This window comes from Thermobia domestica, chromosome 7 (assembly GCF_964235325.1).
Source record: "Thermobia domestica chromosome 7, izTheDome1.hap1.1, whole genome shotgun sequence".
Classification (NCBI taxonomy): domain Eukaryota; kingdom Metazoa; phylum Arthropoda; class Insecta; order Zygentoma; family Lepismatidae; genus Thermobia; species Thermobia domestica.
The window spans coordinates 93,117,470-93,137,806 of NC_137460.1; the positions used below are offsets into that span (position 1 = coordinate 93,117,470).

A 20,337-nucleotide genomic window follows, 5' to 3' on the forward strand; every position below is an offset into this window, starting at 1 on the left:
GGTACGTAAAATTCTTCAAACAGCTAAAGATAACTTTCCTGAAGAAGATATGGACTATTTCATTTTCCAGGACGTAAATGTTTCATGTCAATGAACGAAAATCGTTAATACGTGGTGCAAGAATATGACTATTCAAAGACTCATGTGGCCTCCAAACTCCCCTGACATGAATCCAATTGTAAAATTTGGGTCGATATGAGCAGAAGACTCAATAGACAACTATCTCGGATAGAATGGAACTCACGGAACAGATAATCCGGAAGTGATTCCATGAAATCAAGGTTGCATTTTGCAATAGCCTTGTCACCAAAAGGCCTCGACGATTCCCCTGCAAGTCCTAAAACCCATGGTCCACATACGAAATCTAGTTTGATGTATTGTACCTCTCAATGTTCGTACACAATATACCTTATTCTTAAGAAATTACATTTTTTGGTTTGTGCTATTATTGTTGATCTTTCATACTTTTATGTATAATTCTTCCCACAGCCGTTTTTGCTGAAAACACATGTAGCTACTAATATATGCATATAAATTCATTATATGCACATAAAAAACCTGAAACTGCGGCGCAAGTATTAAGAATGAACTGCTCATTAAGAATATACATTGTAATATTATCAGCAATTCATGTAAAAACTCATATTGGTTAATGTATGTTGTGAAAACCATATCCGAGCAAGTGTCGCTATTTTTTCTTTACAGAGTGTAGAACAGATATCTGTGTATAATAATCTGAAAACCCTTACTGCACAAAATCGTATTCTTAACAGCAAAATTTTCTTAATTATTAAATGCATCATCACACACACACTCTCAAAATATTAATAGCATCATCTTGCGTCAACTCTGATCGGTGTTCTATCTGAAGGATGGATTGTATGAAGTGGAAATTCTAGGTGAACGAAAGAAGTATTTCCAATAGTTCGGATATTCCTTTCCCATGCAAACATACTCGTGCACGCCATGCAGCAATGTCATGTACTACTCATTCCTTTCCCGTCTACTGCATGCAGGCTTTTAATTACTGCTTAGAGGCACCAATAACAAGAAGGATTCTGGTATTATTTGCAAAATTTACTGGAAAGAGGAAGAAACTGTTGCATTAGTACATGAAATTTCAACTACAAGACCTCAAGAAATCATTATGTAATCTTATGTGGAACTTACGGTGAGATTCATCTTCTAGGTGCTTTTGAAGTACAGTTTCAGTTGGTAAATAAATATTTATATTTATATTTATTACTACGAAAACTATAAAATAATATTTTTTATGGAAAGATTCGAACGGAAACTATAATCTACATTAAAAATATAGTACTAAATGTAAAGATCAAGCCTTCTACACTATTTTATTTACGAGTGTTCGATCTCTGTCTATGCTAATTCACTTTTTTACATTTTTACTTCTTAATTTCAGTGATAAGATCATATAAAGTTCTCATACTTTTTCCAATGATAAAATTCTAGTACTTTCAACCACTATTTCCAGGAATTCTTTTATTGATTTTCACGAACTAATTTACAAACGAATACTGAATAAGGACATAGAATTTAGTAATTGCATCAGACTATAGTTTATTCAGAAATTATTGATTATTGTTAAGTTGATTACTATTCTTGACACACGCATGCATATTTAAACTAGGAAAAGATTATTTGATTATGAACATAGTACAGTTCATCATTAATGTAAACCAACCATTGGCGTAAGCAGAATTTCATGATGGATGGGAGGGGGAGATCAAGCACTCACTCTCATATTCTTTCAAGGTGGGCGTGATGGATGGATGTATCTATATATATATATATATATATATATATATATATATATATATATACAGTGGCGGATCCAAGGGGAGGGCTATAGGGGCTATAGCCCCCCCCTTGACACTCAGGTATACACTGGATAAAATGGGCTTCAATCCTGCTTTACACTGGATAAAACGCCAAAATATGCTCTAGCCCCTCCCTTGATTATATCCTGGATCCGCCACTATATATATATATATATATATATATATATATACAGGGTGGGCCATTTTAATTAATCCACGGAAATATCTGAAAAATGATAAAACATAGAAGAAATGTTTGAAGTAAACGTTATATATTGCTAAGGGGGAAAACCATTTCCGCCAAAAGTACCCCTCCCCACCCCCGAAAATGAGGGTAACGGTGGGTAACGTTGAAATGTCAAACGGGAACATGGGTCGAGTAATACCTCGTTCGAAAGGTCTTGGAAAACTAAGTAACGCTGTACCAAAATTTGTTTCATATGGAGCACCAGTTTCAAAATGGCCGCCATGATATAGTTCGGAAACTCCAGTAGCCGTAGTATGAAAACCATGGGAGGTAAATGAATGGAACAAAATTGAAATACGTAAATATCATAGGGCATATCGAATGGTGTGGTCCCTGTGATCCCAGTGGCCTTCCTGAAGGGGTCTTGGAGGCTAACTTCAAGATTTCAAATAGTAACATGAGTCGAGTGGTACCTCGTTCGATAAATCTTGCAAAATCAAACATCTTGCAGGAGAAAACGATTGAGGTGAAATGGCAGTGTTCTCAAAAGGCCGCCGAAACATAGTATCAGTGTCAGAGAAAAGGTTTAGTATCCGTAGTATGAAAGCGATTGGAGATAAATCAACAGAAGAAAAACTGGAGTAGGTAACTGACATAAGGCACATCGAGAGGTGTTGTCGGGGTGACTCCACTGAAAGGTATCCGGGGCCAACTTGAAAATTTAAAATAGCAACTTGAAGCGAGTAACATCATGTTACATAGATGAATATCAAACAGCTTATGTAAGAATATTTTCGACATGAGACACCGTTTTCAAAATGATCGCCAAGACATGGTGAATGTGTCCAAGAAAACGTCAAGTGCCATTAGTATGAACACGGGTAGAGATAAATGAAAATAACGAAAATTAAATAGGAAAACCACGGAGGCGTTCCAAGGCTCGAAAATGATACAACAGAGATAAAAATGTTAGAGTAAAATTGCCATAATGTATAGAAAGATATCCAAGTCCTGCAAAATAATCTTTTCCTGTGCTCTGTATGTGAGTGGGGTGGAAAGTAACAGTGAAAGTTCAAATGAGAACTCTACTTTAATTCGCAAATTAAGGCTACCTTACAAATAGGTATGGTATGGTTGAAACATTGTTTGCAAGGATGACGCTGTAGTGGCTAAAAAAGGCGAAATTTTATTTAAATGGTAACGCATATCTGTATGCCTAAGTATGATTTGATGCGAAAACAGAAGGAACGTTATACGAAAGATGGTGTCGAATAATTCAGTTGCTGGAACTTACAAACGTGTGAATTTGCTAATCTCCGTCGCCACAGAAACTTTTATGCAATGCGTGCTTGTTATTCGGAAAGCATTTCGGGGATATACGTACAAACTGTTTCGTCCCTCAAGCTCACAATATGACATGAGTGCTAATAGTTAATCAAAATGTAACTGTGGCCAAGGGCGCCCATGTTGTGGTTTCCAAGGGAGGCAAGAAAAAGCGACATTTCAAATATAGTTTCAAATTTTGCTGTAGCTATTCTAAAAATTTTATTGAGTTTTCGATATTCCGAAGCACAATTTCCTCTAGGGGGGCGAGAGCCCCCCTTGCCCCTCTTATGGGCGCCCTTGACTGTGGCCATCCGCATTAACTGAGTGCACTAGTTCTCTATCCCTGAAGTCTGCCTTCCAAACAGCACTGGGTAAGTCAAGCGTACGCCCGAACCGTTGTCCGGTCGGACATTGAAATTTTGAAGTTAGCTCACAAGATCCCTTCAGTGAAGCCGCTGGGATCGCAGGGGTCACATCATTCGATATGCTCTATGATATTTACGTATTTCAATTTTGTTCCATTCATTTACCTCCCATGGTTTTCATAGTACGGCTACTGGAGTTTCCGAACTATATCATGGCGGCCATTTTGAAACTGGTGCTCCATATGAAACAAATTTTGGTACAGCGTTACTTAGTTTTCCAAGACCTTTCGAACGAGGTATTACTCGACCCATGTTCCCATTTGAAATTTCAACGTTACCCACCGTTACCCCCATTTCCGGGGGTGGGGAGGGGTACTTTTGGCGGAAATGGTTTTCCCCCTTAGCAATATATAACGTTTACTTTAAACATTTCTTCTATGTTTTATCATTTTTCAGATATTTCCGTGGATTAATTAAAATGGCCCACCCTGTATATATATATATATATATATATATAATATATATAATCAATTTGTTTAAAAGTATTGAGCCTTTGAAGGTCAAAATTGAGGATGCATTTATTATATTTTGAAAATAGCATAACGAAATTACATATGCACAATTTTGTTGATTATGATCTCATTTTTCCGACACCATGATTACGTCGCTACAAAACTTCTTTCGTTTCTGGTCAAAAAATTGACACATGCATTTTAACTTTGTTGTTGTTGAAACTAACACCATTCAGGGGGTTCTACAGACTGAAACAAATGATAGTCTGACAGTGTCAGATCCGGGATATACGGCGGATGCGTTAAAATCTCCCAGTCAAATTCTTGCAGTTTCTGAAGAGCCGTTGTCAACGTTGTACGACACATTTCTCGTGACCAGTATTGGCAATTTCTTTTACCTTGCTGGGTGCACTCGCGTTTGACAGTACAGGTCCCAGTCTATTGTTCGGCTCAACGGTAGCAACTCGTGATGCACGATGCCCTTCCAATCCTACTAAACGCACATTACAACCTTCCTGGGCGTCAGTGTGGGCTTTGCTGCAGGCTGTGGAGCTTCTCGCTTCGATTACGATCGTTTTTTGCACATTGTTGCCCTAAGTTATCTACCTTTCATCATTCATGAACAACCGTTTTAGAAATGGCTCAAGTTCGTTACATTTCACCAGTGTTGCACATGGAAATTCGATCGAGTAAATGTCTGAGTCAGATCATGTAGTAGCCAAACGTCGAGCTTCTTTTCGTAGCCAGCTTCTCCAAATGGTTTAACACTGTTGGCGATGAATATTTAGATCCTTTACTATATCATTACTGCTTAGATGCTGGTGTTGCTCGACTTTGGCCAAAAAATATTCTATTTCTGTTCTGATGGTAATCACAGCGAGAAGCATCTTAAATATCGAAATTTTCAGAACGAAAACTACTAAACTATTTTTTGGCTTCTGCTTTTGATAACGCATCTTGCCTATAAACAACACGAATTTCTTCACTGGCCTGCTCAGCATTTCCGCCTTTATCGAACTAAAATTGTAAAATGCAGCACCATTTTGAGGAAAGTTCACCTCCCATAAATACACGCATCCACTCCAAGTAGTCAACGACGACAGTGTTCCCATATACATCCTTCAACTGGCGATGAATCGATGAAAATCATCAGCTTTTTCACAACTTGCAGACAAAATTTTTATTATAACACATTGCTCCTCTACATGATACAATGTCATTTCAGACTAATATATATATATATATATATATATATATATATATATATAAACCTTTCCTTCGCAGGTTAATCTATTACAAACAAATACGGTAGCTTGAAATTTTGCACAGTTGAGCCTGAAGTTAATTATTATGTAATTATATTTATCCACCCCTATTAGCTTTTGAACTATAGCAAAACAATACGTAATTTTGGTATGTGCCTCGTAAAGGAGCTGTTATGATGATTAAAGGAAGTATTTACGCGAAGCTAACAGATGCTTCTTGTTTATCATTTAGTGATGTTTGTTGTTGATGTTTCTATTTACAGTATATTAAGATCTCGAAGAGATCATCATTGAAAACTTGTAACTAAATAATAACAGAAGCTATCAGTTGTGAATATTTTGATAAGAGCAAGCAAAAGTAAGTCAATTCTGTACGGGTTGTTGCGTTATTATTTAATTGTGTTGATCTTAGTTCTGACCCTAGTGAAGTAAAGCGATTTTTTGACAGTAAATTGGCTTAACAACACAAGGAAAAAACAAAAAGAAATTGTTCCTACAGGAAACAACACTTGGAGATACCCTAATGCGTGTGTTTATATAGCAACATGTCTGTACTTGTTTACATGAGTTTGTAAAGTAATCCACTACATTTGTACCTCAAAGAACACGTGGAATAAATTGGTAAAAATGCTTCAATTTGCGAGCGAATGTTTAATCAACGAGTATAGAAGGTATAACGAAACCTCATATTCGTTACAAAGAATAACCCCTTTAGGCCCTTCCATTGCTTTTCTCAAGGCAAGTACAACTCTTCCGAAATGTAAAATGCAGTTCGATTGTCGGTTTGTGTTTCGTATGTATTATGTATTGTACTGTATTTATTAGTGCTATTGATAAAATAAATGCATGAAGTACCATTCGATTGATTTCCATATTAATATATTATGATGCAGCTTGCAGTGGACCAACGTGCAAAATACAGCCTCACGACTGTCCAAAATCCAACTGTTGAAGTGTGAAATTACCGTTTGTTTTTTTTTTTTTTTTTTTTTTTTTTTTTTTTTTTAAATACAAGAAAACTGAAGTTGGAAGAGCTAAATTTTAAGAAATAAAGGTAACAGGTATGTACACGAAATAGATGTCTATAACATTTTTCTCTTTTGGATAGGTGCACAACAGAGCAACGAGGATTTAGTAAAGATATCTCCGACTAGTCCAGTAAATAACAGTCAAAAATTAGGCGAACCCGAAAAAAAAAAAAAAATGATACAAGCAAGAAACTCTGCAGAAAATTTCCTGATGATGTCCTAATCATTAAACCAGAAGTTTCCGAAAATTCATGCTGTGCTCTGGCCACCACTTTGGAAAATGGTGAGTTTTGTTGGAAATTTACAAAACACGCCATAATTTTCTTGCTAACTGATGTCATGAAACTTTCACCAAATTAAAGGGAAGTAAATACGAAATCTGATAGTGATAGTTTAATTCGTATATTTTGTTTTAGTAAATGAGAAATAATTCAAACTACAAAAACATATTTTTCGAAATAGCGTTAATACTGTGCAAAATACAAGGATTAAATTTGTTCTTTCATCTGGGGCAGGTCTGGTTGCAATTTGAGAAACCATAAGCAAGGTAGTAAAAACCATGTAAGTAGAATTGCTCCAATATCCTTCATTAATTTAGACCCTAATAATCTGGACCCCTTGTGTTCAATTTTATATTTTCTAGCGCATCAGTACTATGAAAGAACAAAAATTTGCATCGTTATCTTCGTTCAACAACTACAGACTAGGTAGATTTCACCTTTTCATAACTTCTTCTGAAGCTATAAGATACGTAACGATAGGTGGTGGGTTGGAAAGTTTGTAGGAGGCCATATAAGCAAAAAATACAGTTGTTCATATGATATCTGGACATGCTTTCTCTGCAGTTGTGCGTGCTTATACTTTAAACGGCAAATGTGTTATCTGTCCTCACAAACGATGTGAAGTTCTTCAAGAAACAACTTTAGAATTTGTGAGCTTATTCCAGGGACTGCGAACAAACTATCGACTGATGAAAGTTTCCATAGATTCTTTTAATCTTCAAGTTTTCGAACTTGCAAGCAAGCAAATGAAAGCTGAAACTAGTACTGTTTTTCAAGTTTAACTGGAGTAAGGCATTTATGTTGCCCGTTTCCTGGTAAGAAGAAAGTTGGATGCGAAAGTACACGGTTGGGCTTTCCCATCTATTGTTGTACAATACTAAAGCGGAGCTGTCATCTTTCTTTTACTTACGAAATGAAGAAAAGAGATAATTACAGTTTAGAATACATCGTACTTGATCTTTGTCATAGGTAGGTAAAGCACACACGCTTTTCGACCACAAAACTCTTTTTAAAAGAGGAGAGTTGTTAAGAAGTTCCTTCTCTATCGTTCTCTATGGAAGGAAACCTCATAGTTGTTTCGATAGCCATGCGTGCTAAGTTCTTATTTTCTGTGAGGATTTAGTACTTTGGAACCTGGTTCGAATCCCACTTGATGCTTTTATTTTATTTATTTATTTTTTTGTTGTAATTTTTCAATTATTACTGCCGTACAATTTTATAGCATATACATATATTACACGGAGGTGATGGACAAAGTTCTTAATTTATCCAAAAAGAAGAAGATGCACAGGCGTAGAACCTTCTCTATACGGTATATTCCAATGTGATTCCTCCTTAGTGCAAATCACTTCTTACATCAACTTATAAGATTTTCGTAAACCTGAAAATAAATCCGAAGTTCTAGTGTTCAGGAAATTATTATCAGCCCTAATACCTCCTTCATCACTACTAGAACGCAGTTCACATTATTATTACTATTATACGCATGTTTGGCGTGGAAGACCCGGATTTGATTCCAGGTGGAAGCTCATGCGATTGGGAGCCTACGTACGCTATAGGTTCACGTTTGATGTATCCTCGCTGCTGAAAGAGACGCTAAACTCAAATTATTATTATTAAGTAAGGAATAAGAAAAAGGTTTGAGGGTACTAAATTTGGTGAGACATTTTATTTCCTTCCAATTTGTTGTTACATCTACAGACCTTATGTTGTCTTTGTGTATCAGAACCATTTTAGATAGGTTTTCACGACGATTTCACATTTATCACTTAAACGTCTTAGTAGCTCTTAATAGTACCATCGTTTACTAGAGTCTATCTCACAAAAATACCCTCAGTTTTATAAAACATGGCCATCACTTTACCCGGAACAATCTCACATGAGTATTTTGTGAGTGGAGATGAGGTGTATTCTCTACTGCTTTCAAATAGGCTTTGTCTCAGATTCAAAGTAGTGAATACATTGAATTACGATTTTTATCCCTAAAGCCTAGTTGTATCCTCTTTATAAAGATAAATGATGTGATCAAAAATGAGCACTCTTTCACGTTTGCCTATAGAAAAGTTTATCTGAGGAGAAATCAAAATGAGTTGAGGCCATACTGGGACACTATTTGATATATATCTTACCAGGGATGATATCGAAACTGCACCTTGAATTGGGAGACACTCTATATATTACCTGATAGGACTTCTCGAGCAAGTTCCAAAACAGGTGTTCGTTTCGTGCCCGGAAGTGACCCCGCCTTTGCAGGGGCTAAAATATACAGAACATTTTGACCTATTTTCTATAGCAGATGTACATAAAGTACGTTGTAACCCTAAAAGTTGAAACCTATGCTAAAACGCCAAAACACCTGTTTCATCATTGTAAAAGCATAACTTAACGAAGTGAAAATATTTGCCCCAGGGTCCCCGCAGGGTCCCAGGTGGGGTCCAACTCAAAATTTGCAATTGAAAAGTGTCCTGACTTACATCCACGAACAATCACTCCAGACTGTACTTCCTATGGACAGCCATTCGATTTGGGATATATTTTTTACAGAAAAATGATGGTGAAACGTGCCCACAAGCATGTTCGGAATGAAGGACTTGGAGACAAGCTGGACATGACAAATCAGTATTCCAGTACTCACTTGATTGGGGTAACACGAAATCAGTTGGAATCACCCAGATTCCAAGATATGATCAAGTACGCTTTCGGCAAATGTGGATACATCGACCTTCCTGACGATTTTAGTTACCAGTCAGTGAGAGATTTGTCTTTCAGTTTCCACACAAAGGACCCAGCTTTCTCGACATGTTCGATTCCGGACGACGAACACTGCATGGAGAAGAGTTTTATTCAGTGCACTTGGTGTCTGCAACCACTGTGCTTTTATCACTTCTTTATGAACAACAACATGGCCACACCCCTCCACGAGACACTCAAGCCTCACTATTACGCCGTAGAGTAATCGTCATGCATATGGCCCTCATACCTGCATAACAAAGATATGTCCTGGCAGATACCACGTTGCTACGACCGTGGCGTGTGACTTAAGTGGCTATCACACACAGACCAGAACAAAACGCAAGCTTCAGCAAACAACATTCGAAGGAGCCGTGTTTTCTAGACTGCTTCTACCAGACGGGCTGTCGGAAAGTTGAAGAGCGATAGCTTATAAACGATATACTTCTTGAACCCTTTCCAAATGAAAACTTCGAGGTAGACTCCGCGTGGGACCCTACGAAGACCCTGGGGCAAATATTTTCATTTCGATAAATTGCACGTTCTAAATATTGTAACACGTGTTTTAGAATTTTGACACCTGTTTTACCGTTTTGGAATTCTAGTGGTGGCCATGCACTGTTAGCTGCAGACAGTTTTCAAATTTTGAATCTTCCGCCATTTCACACAGAGTTTGATTAGAACTGAGAGACTTCTGTTATCGTTTTTGTTTTAACACTGGGTTTCAAACGATATGCTACTTGCCCCTCTTTTCAATTGCAAATTTTGAGTTGGACCCCATCTGGGACCCTGCGGAGACCCTGGGGTAAACATTATCCTTTCGATAAATAGTACTTTTTAAATAATGAAACACGTGTTTTAGAATTTTGACACCTGTTTTACCGTTTTGGAATTCTAGTGATGGCCATGCACTGTTAGCTGCAGACTGTTTTCAAATTTTGAATCTTCCGCCATTTCGCACAGAGTTTGATTAGAGCTGTGAGACTTCTGTTATCGTTTTTGTTTTAACACTGGGTTTCAAACGATATGCTACTTGCCCCTCTTTTCAATTGCAAATTTTGAGTTGGACCCCACCTGGGACCCTGCGGGGACCCTGGGGCAAATATTTTCACTTCGTTAAGTTATGCTTTTACAATGATGAAACAGGTGTTTTGGCGTTTTAGCATAGGTTTCAACTTTTAGGGTTACAACGTACTTTATGTACACCTGCTATAGAAAATAGGTCAAAATGTTCTATATATTTTAGCCCCTGCAAAGGCGGGGTCAGTTCCGGGCACGAAACGAACACCTGTTTTGGAACTTGCTCGAGAAGTTCTATCAGGAAATATATAGAATGTCTCCCAATTCAAGGTACAGTTTCGATATCATCCCTGGTTAGATCCTGCGCAGGGCGATGTTTCAACTTCGAGGGATAAAGTTCATCTAGAAAGTATTATTGAAGCCGCACCGCAGCGAAGTTCATTAACAAAGGATGTCTGACCTTTTAGAAATCTACAACTCAAATTCGTAGATTTAGAAGTTGCACGGTTCCTCAACGACTGACACATATCAAGATGGATTTTTGGGGTGATATCCTTCTACTAGAGGTACCCAGTAACAACTTGGTTTTCCCCCGCTATTCCTTGGTTATGTCTATTCACAAGTCCATTCTGACTGCGGGAATCGGAGCAAAATTAAATTGTAAAGTCAATGATGTAAGTGAGAATCCTATATTTATCATGAATACTTTTTAGTGCTACTTTGAACTATCCATATCAATTACAGTGGCATTTCGTTAAAATTCAACACAAAGGGATAATAATAATAATACTTAAATATATACATAAAGCAATGAGGCTTGAATATACTGACTGATTTTTATTCAAAGTGAAATAATAAAGAAATCTACAAATTTGAATTGGCGTTGTATTTATTTGAAGAGAAGAAGATGATTACAAGAAGAAATTTCTTTCTTTTAAGATTAGGCTCTCTTGGGTCAAATAAACAATACAGTGTGATTATATAAGAAGTAATGGAAGTAAATAATCGATTGTTCAGAAATCTGTTATACGTGAGAAATCGATATTTTCCAGTCCTATTAGAAGTTTGAAGTACTATTAACTGACAAATTATTGTTCGCTTACATTCTTTTCCTTTTAATGAACAAGGGGATTACATTGCGTATTATGATCGACGATAGATTTTGGAAGTTTGGATTTTATTATTAAAACCGAAAGTGATAGATCTATAACATCCGGTTGCAATAAAGGGTTAATGTCTAAGATGGAACCTAATCTTAGGCTTAATGTCTAAGATTAAGTGCTAATTTGTTATTATTGCACCGTTCTTTGAATTCTCTGTAGATTCTGTTGAAGTTCCACAGTCATCAGTTGAACTTACTTTAGAATATTAACTTGAGGTCGTCAGCAAAAAGAAATTGAGAATTATCGAATTGATCACGATAATATAATATATTTATGGATATCTCTCTCGATTTTTTTTAAATGGTGGTATGCTTTTCATTTGATTTATTTGTATATATATATATATATATATATATATATATATATATATATATATATATTATAGGTAAACCAACACAGATAATTTCCACCGACATGCCTTTTAGGAAGAACACACGTTGCAAATATGCTGTTAATCATTTCGTAGAAATTCGTTACGGCAATACATACATCGTCAGACTCCGAAAAGTAATCGCAGCTCACTTTAGAATATTCTAGGTACATCTTTTTGAAATATGCTTTCCTAAAACTGAAACCGATGCCTTAACTTCTTTCTTATGTTTTTGCTTGAAACTAAATGGAAAGGGGACAAGTGTTCCTGAGTGATTTCTATCTTCATTAGTAAGAAGGAAACACACTAATTACAGAAGCGTCATCAACATCTTAGAGTACTAAGTCTAAGGTACGACTATACTATTTTGAATATTATTATGGGATAAGCCTTTGCATTTATTAGTTGAAAGTAAAAGGTCGAAATTAGGACACGTTCTTTGATTAATATTAAAATCACCATGCAGAGAACGATGCTTCTTTGTGGGACACTACTCTCCATAAACCGACAAAATAATACATATGTCATTACACTTAAATCCGAAGGAATGTAAGCAGCACATAAACATCTTTAGTGTGTGAGTTGAAAGCTTTACAATGACAAATTCAAGATTAAGTTCTTAGGAATCTACACAGAACACACTGTAATTATGACGAACTGCTTCATCTTCAACTTTTGTAGTTAATGCAAAATTTCTATCTTGATGGAAAACTTAATATCTATCATCAAAGAACTCAGCATCAGAATGACAGTTTGTTAAAAAAAAAAAACTTCCCATGATTATGATTACATCATAATCATTTAATAATACATTAGTATCTTGGGCTTTGGAACGTAAGCCGAAAGTGTTTTGGTACAAGATTGAAATATGATCAAATTATACGATCAGTCAAGAAGGTACCACCGCCTTCTTTAGAAGATTTGCTTTTGGAGTGTTTTTAACGGTACTGGCTGGACTGTATTGAAGGAGAGGGGAGCTTAGTTGTCTTCTTCCCACTTTTACACATTTTAGTTAATTTATATTACGTTTATTTTTGGTGCAGTTTCTGAAGCTCAATGAACCATGTTTTCCTCTCCCCTGAGGGCGTATACAAGCGCCTCTCACATTTTGTCGTCTTCTTCTTCTTTGTTCTTGTTGAGAGGTGGAGGGGGTTTCTTCATCACTGGAGATTGGCGAAGTGTCAACATCTCATGACTGTCTTCCAGAGTGGTAGGTGTTCAACGCTTGACATTTCTGCTTTTCATTGTTCCTCTGTTTTGAAACATCAAAGGTCTACGCAAGCACTATCTTTTTTCAACATATCTGACAAGATTTGATAGCTCGAAGAGCTGGGACCTTTCTCATCATTCCTGACACATTGAATATACAGCAGAATATACGGATGTATGTCAATAACTCGCTGGGGGTTTCTACTATTTTCAAGCCACCACAAAACAAATCATCACTGGAATTTCTTTTTCTGAGCCTCTATAGGAGCGCTCTAGAACATCCTTAAATAAGTTGTGCACAATTCTTACAAATCCAACGATACTCCAGTTTGCTGCCTCACTTGCAGCCCTAAATGCTCCATACGTAATATGTAACCCACATCTTCCTATATCGAGTATTTAAGGATCATTTGGCGACGTCTTGATATCTGACTTGAAGATATGCAGAAATGTAAAGTTCTGAAATTTGAATCATCTTTTTAAAGTTCAATGGGGTCTCTGTAAGCGATTAAAAGGTCAGAACTTATCAGCTATTTTCGTAAACACATAACCACTTCCGAAATAAACCTCTTTGCGAATTAACATACATTACAATGAAAGCAAAAGACAAAAGCTCAAACACGACAAATACGAGTAACCGTATACCAAAATTCTTTCATTTCTGTGATAAGTTATCCCCATTTATCGCAGGATAAGAATTTCCGGTAAAATCAAAACTAGTGGGAACGAAAACAAAGAGCTTGGAATTATGTGCGTTTAAAATAAATATCCCGTTGGATCGTAGATCCAAATGCATTTTGTGGATAATTCACTATGATATTTCACTGCATCAAGGGAAAGTAAAAGATATGTGCACAGTTACACACAGACAAGTTTTTAAATTTGAAGGTGTCATATAAAAACATGCACTCAACGACATCTGAAATAGTCTTAAAATTTTCACTTCAAGTATTTTTAAAATCTCATTCGTAGCAAGTCGAAATTCCCTGACTATTCCCGTTCCGCTGAAATCCTTTGATTTTTTTTTTTTTTCTGTTTCCCAAGTTTGTCGCCACCCTCCTACTCATCTGATAATGTCCAATGTGGCTTTCCCCTGTTTCCTGAGGTGAAAATACGCTTCAAGAAGTGTATTTCAATCAGATATGAGCCTTAATAAGTCTGTGATTGATATTTTACCAACCTTTCAAAAAGTGGCCTCTACGTAGTATTTCAAAAGGGAGAAGAATATTGTGAACGATCCTAATGTAATTAAATTTCTGTGATTACTATGTTTCCTGTAACGCAGTCAGCGTCTTATTCATTGAAGCTTTATATATAAGAAAACATAGATAAGTGCTCAACTTAAGAAACAGCCTATGCACAAAGATCTACTGCTACTTAAGAAACCATTAATGCATAACCACGTTCCAGAAATAAATTAAAATATGCTCTCACCGTTGGCATCAGACTTTTTGTAGCAGTTTGCAGCATCCACATAATATGAGGCAGCATCATGGCGGCTTCCAGCCTTGGCATGAAGAACAGCTGCTTCGCAGAAGGCGTTCCCTGCAGCTCCCCATTTCTTTGCCATTTTGAACATGTTGGCAGCTCGCTGGTAACATTCTATTGCTTCTTCAACTTTAGAGGAACCTCTGAAATAAAAATATACATCATTAAAACAATAACAATATTAAAAGACAGCTAAATTGCGTGCTCGTAGAAATACAGGAGTAATATGCTTCCACGTGAGAAATTACTACACATTATACGTGTATAAAAAGTATTAAGCGATTTCTAATTCAAATCAATTTGCCTCAGTGTGAATTTCCAATTTTGTTTAATAATAGCCATGTGTAATGATACTGGTGAATGCTAACAATTTCTTTTATCTTCTGCACTATGATTTTTAACGAATTACTAACAGTTTTAAAGGTATGTTATTATCCATTGGTTGGTAGGAGTTCAGCGTTTCTTATCAGCATAGATGCTACACGAAACGTAGACCTACAGTTTAAAATGGAATCCGAACCACAGTAAAGCGTTCAAATATAAAGGTTCTCCCACAGTGAATCGAACCTGGGATCCCCTGTACTCTTGTTACTCGTGTCGTAACTATAACTCAGATATATTAATAATAAATGCAATGGCCCAATCATCTTTTAAAATATCCACCTCTAGCCTTCCTACAGGCATAAAGCTTCTCAGACCTTCATCAAGCACTACGTGCTGTTTCTGCTGGCAATACTATAGAGTCCTTTTCTGTGAGACACCTTCTCAAGTATGGAGCACAACTTCTAATCCAGTGGGTTGAGATTGTGGCTGCTCAAGATATGCTTCTTCCGCCTAATGGGTTGGTGAAATCTTTGGTTGAAAGTTTCACTTTTGGTTTTCACACACGATTCGTATAGCCAATCCACTACAGGCTTCTCTGTAAACCCCTAGATGTTCGATGCTCTGATTTCACTTTCTTTTGCTGCTTAAGGTGTAAAAAACTTCTCCGAATTTGATCTACCACTACAATATATATATATATATATATATATATATATATATATATATATATACTAGTCGATCTTCCCTTGTTATTCATAGTTGACTCTTGCAGGGGCGGCCAACGACGATTACTGCTTCAGCTACGATAAATTTAAAGACACTTACGATTAATTTTGGTTCTCGCTTTTTAAGATCGAAATGCGTGTTAGAATATCGATATCCTAATAAAATATGTTTGAAATTCCTACTTGTGTGTTCTGAAGTACAAAGAGAGAACGAGAATTCTGAAACTAGGAAGTCCATTCTCACAAAGAGAAAGTTTGGGTTTTGGCACGTGTAAGTAGCTTGTTCGTTTTTCTAGTTTACGGTCAACACGGTTGTTTTAGAAAGACAAAAAACTAGTAAGTCACCTAACCAAACTTCCTAATACAAAAGCTGTTCCCAAAAAAATAACAGAAACCGGTAACTGTATTTGCCCTTCTGAAAAGAGTAAAATGTAAGTCAGCGACTAAATATTATCGACAGCATAGATGCTAGCTTTGTTGTTTCATACGTATATTGTAGATACAGTATACAGCATTTTGATTTTCGGTAAGTATAATCTTTTCTTGTTGCTTGTCATAACAATTTTCAAGAGAGAGAAAAAATAATCGTTCTATTTGCGATAATTTATATATAATACTGCCCTACTTGTTTATCAGTGTGTTATCTGGTTATTTCTTACATACTTTCGATTCTACTTTAAATGAAATGAAATCTTTAAGTTTTACGTCCCACGGTTATGCCGGCTAGGCTAAAGGAGACGGTGATGATGAGAAATGAATGAAATGGTGGAATGAAGAAAGTGGGAGGAAACGAGAGAACCCCGAAAAAACCCACGAGCACGGTGTTTGTCCACCACAAAGTCCACACGGCGCGAGCTGGAATCGAACCAGGGACCTCAAGCACCGGAGGTGAACGCTCTACCACTGAGCCACCGCGCCCCCTGATTCTACTCTAAAGAAAAGGAAACAAAAGACTTGTTCTATTCAGTCGTAGTTTCTGACAGAGACGACATCTAACGATTCATTCATCATTCTTCAGTACCAATAATGAAATAAAATAATGAATGCAACTACTATCCCACTTTATCCACATGCAGTTCCGTTAAGCGGTTTAGAAAACAAAGCACAAAAAGTACTAAAATGAAGTTTTACTCTACACTAGTTGTTTATTTTCACTTAAGAAAGTTAATTCATATTTTCGTTCTCTGAAATAATTAACAATTTCTTAAGATTTTCAAACGAAAGACTTGGCATTTCCTGTCAGAAAGAATTCGCTTTAGATACCAAAATGATCTTTCCACATCTACGAAAGTCACTCGAGCATACTGGAAACAAAAAGGCTTCATGACACTGTCAACAGTAGTATCAGCATTATCTTCCATAATACTTAGCAATGCTCTTCAATTTCTCCAAATTTGGATTAGCACTTACCATCACACTTCCGCCGAATGTGCGCGCCATATCATCAGGTACAACACTCAGGTCACTGACAGCATCATTGAAAGTTTTCAGAGAACTAGATGAAGTCTGTTCTTTCATTTCAAGCTTGGTAATAGCATCTGGCAACTTTGCAATATTGTATTCTAATGAAAGCTAGGTCAATTTACAAGGAATAGTTCTTAGGCAATCTTAATTGAAGGCGCATCGTCTTCATCAAAAGTATCAATGATTCTTTTGATGGGTTGGAAATTATTAGCACAATAGAGAACTGTAATCCATGTACTCAATCTCGTTAAGACAGGCTGTCGTGGGAGCGGAAGTAGAGGAGATAATTCCTGAACGGCACTTGCTGGCAAGGGAGCTTTCAGAAATATATTTTTCACATTTGACACGAGAAGATCAACATCCGGACAATGAGAACATATTTCCTTTGCAATTCTACGTAATGCATGTGCCAGACAGATAACATGCTGCATACCCGGCCATAGAACCCGAAGGTATTTTCTGCAGTATAAAATACAGTCTACCTTGAATGCATCTGCCCTCACTCTTGTAAGTTATCGGCTAGCTGTTTCGTTTCTCGAAATAGGTCTTGCCGATAGCCAGGTAGAATGCATTTCAGTGATCTATTATCCTATCACCTTGCATTCTTTTCTATCAAGCTTCACTTTCCTAGCACTTTTTCTCCCTCCCCTTTGCTTTTTCTTAACATCTGGTACAGCTCTAACCAAAAAGTTTTCTTTCTTCTTCCCTTGTATCATACTGCAGGGGCATAGGCACATAATATGGTCACAAAATTACCTTCTAACCCAGTCTGACGCTCATAATCCTATTACTTTTCCCTTTTACAAATGATGGAAATGATACCGCGACTTGTTTATTGATTGATGCAACGAACATAAATACATTGTTTAAAATAATACCAGTAACTTTCACAGCATGTTGAGGGGTCCAGTGTCAGTGCAATGAGCCTATACAAATGCTGCAAACTGAAAGCATTATTAAACTGCAATCCATACAGTTTTCTGAAAGCTCAAAGCTTTCCATTCATCCCTCGTACTTCGCCGTCCTTTAAAAGTGGCTGTTTAATGCGTAACAACCATAGGATCCAGCGCGCAACAAAAAGAAAGAAAAGAAAAGAAAATTTTTTCACTTTGTACAAATTCATTCTGGACACAAACAAGTTAGTATACGTTGTTCTTCAGAAGTACAGAAACGCCTGTTGATAAAATTCATACGCATGTTATAATAATGCTCAAAATGGGCCATATATTTCGGTATTATATACTCCGAAACTTCTTTTCATTAATGTTTATACCGGCATCTTTCATACAGGGATTGCATAGGTAAAGTTTTTAATTGAATGGAACATTTGAATATTCATATGCAAAACATGTGCTGGCATTGTGCTTTATACTTCTCATCTCGAGCACTGGCTTATATAGGGAATGTTTCACAAGCTAGGTCGAATGGTAATCTTAATGAATGAAAAGGAGATAAATGTCGTTCTTTCTTACTCGGAACTCCTATTTGCATGAAAATATTTCTGTAACTTTTTGAAACACTCCTTGATAGATGACTGCCATCTTCTTGGCAAAAATGCTTTTATAGAGCCATTAAAAATCACACCGTTTTAAAAATTCTTCATTTTATTACGGAGAATTATAGAGCCTACTATACATCTATATGTATAGGGTAGGCCATTTATCTTGATATGTCCTTGTAACTTTTAAAGTAAGAAAGACAACAACAAAAAACTGAAATTTTGTACAGTGCAAATATGAGCAGGGGAACACAGTTTGACACATTGTGATATCACCAAGTTAACATGTTGCCAACCAAACCAAGTTTTCTCAAATGGCATTACATCAGATTATTACGTATGAAAAATCTACATATGAAACGAAAACTTATATCACATTTGTTATTCGGTGTTGCAAGCTAAGGAAGCTTCATTGTAAGAAATACCCAAATTTTGGTCTCCTCTACAGCAATAATAACGCAAGTGAAACGTACGGGACAATGCACATCTACAGTACTTTAGTGGCTAATACTATGCCGTGATATCACACATTTCGAATAAATAGGAACAAAGATACACGGGATTGAAGATTTTATCTTTTTCAAAAGCCTTTATTTCGAAAAAACTACATAGATAAATATCTCATCCAATTGCATAGCTGGCTTTTAATCTATGTGAAGATCATAATACTGTTCACAGTAATTCGATATCTCAAACAGTTCTGGCGATATGGTAAATAATAGTAAAGTTTCGACACTGCTTAAAATTATGTAATTCCGAGAACTGTTGTAATTACATCTACCGAAAGCGATTCTTGTGATGTTTTCAGGGCTCATAGTGGTCTGGTCTCTTGTAAATAGTTGAAAAGTGACCAAAATCTCATTATACCCCTTTTTTCCTTTGTCAATTTCTCCATCACCTCTCTCTTTGGTTGTTGTTTTATCTTTTCTTCTTTACTTCTTCTTTTTGAGCTTCCTCCTTCCTTAGGTTTTCTAAGTATGGTTTGTAATTACGGTAAGCAGACTTGCAGATGTACGAAGCTTCTGAGTAAGTGGAACCAGTTCTGGCCTATTTCCGAATTTCTTCATCCCAGACATTATATTTAACTTAGCATTGAGAGTTTTCAAAGCCATGAAATATTTAAATTCATCACCTACTCTTAAGAACATACAAGAAGCATAACCAAGACGAACATGATGAACCACACAAACACATACACACAACGTTGAGTGGAGCGTTAAAACTAAAAGACTATTATGATAGAAGAAAGAATAGACACAGAAGGGTTCTCAACCCCACCTTGAGAGTTTAAGCATCCACCAATCATCCACTGTGCTTTAGAAAGAATAAAAGCTGAAGTGAGAATAAAGTTGACTGTTTCACATGTGGCAGCAAGTACTGAAGCTTTCAGAAGAGTAATGAGTAACAGGTTTCTGCCTTTTTCCATTTACTTTTACAATATTTTTCTTAGAAAACTGCCAATGCAAAACATAAATCACACACAAAAAAGTCACTTTACCTACCAAAAAAGTAACTTTTAGTTAAAAAAAATGACTTGCTATGAG

General features: G+C 36.4%; 1 protein-coding gene across 1 annotated transcript in view; it reads right to left on the reverse strand.

The window, feature by feature from the left end:
• Positions 1 to 20,337, reverse strand: part of alphaSnap (Alpha-soluble NSF attachment protein) — a 67,108-nt gene that overhangs the window by 21,389 nt on the left and 25,382 nt on the right. The window contains exon 2 of the mRNA XM_081765038.1: positions 14,729 to 14,925. Within this exon, the coding sequence (XP_081621164.1) occupies positions 14,729 to 14,925 (197 nt within the window). The remainder of the gene's footprint in view (positions 1 to 14,728; positions 14,926 to 20,337) is intronic.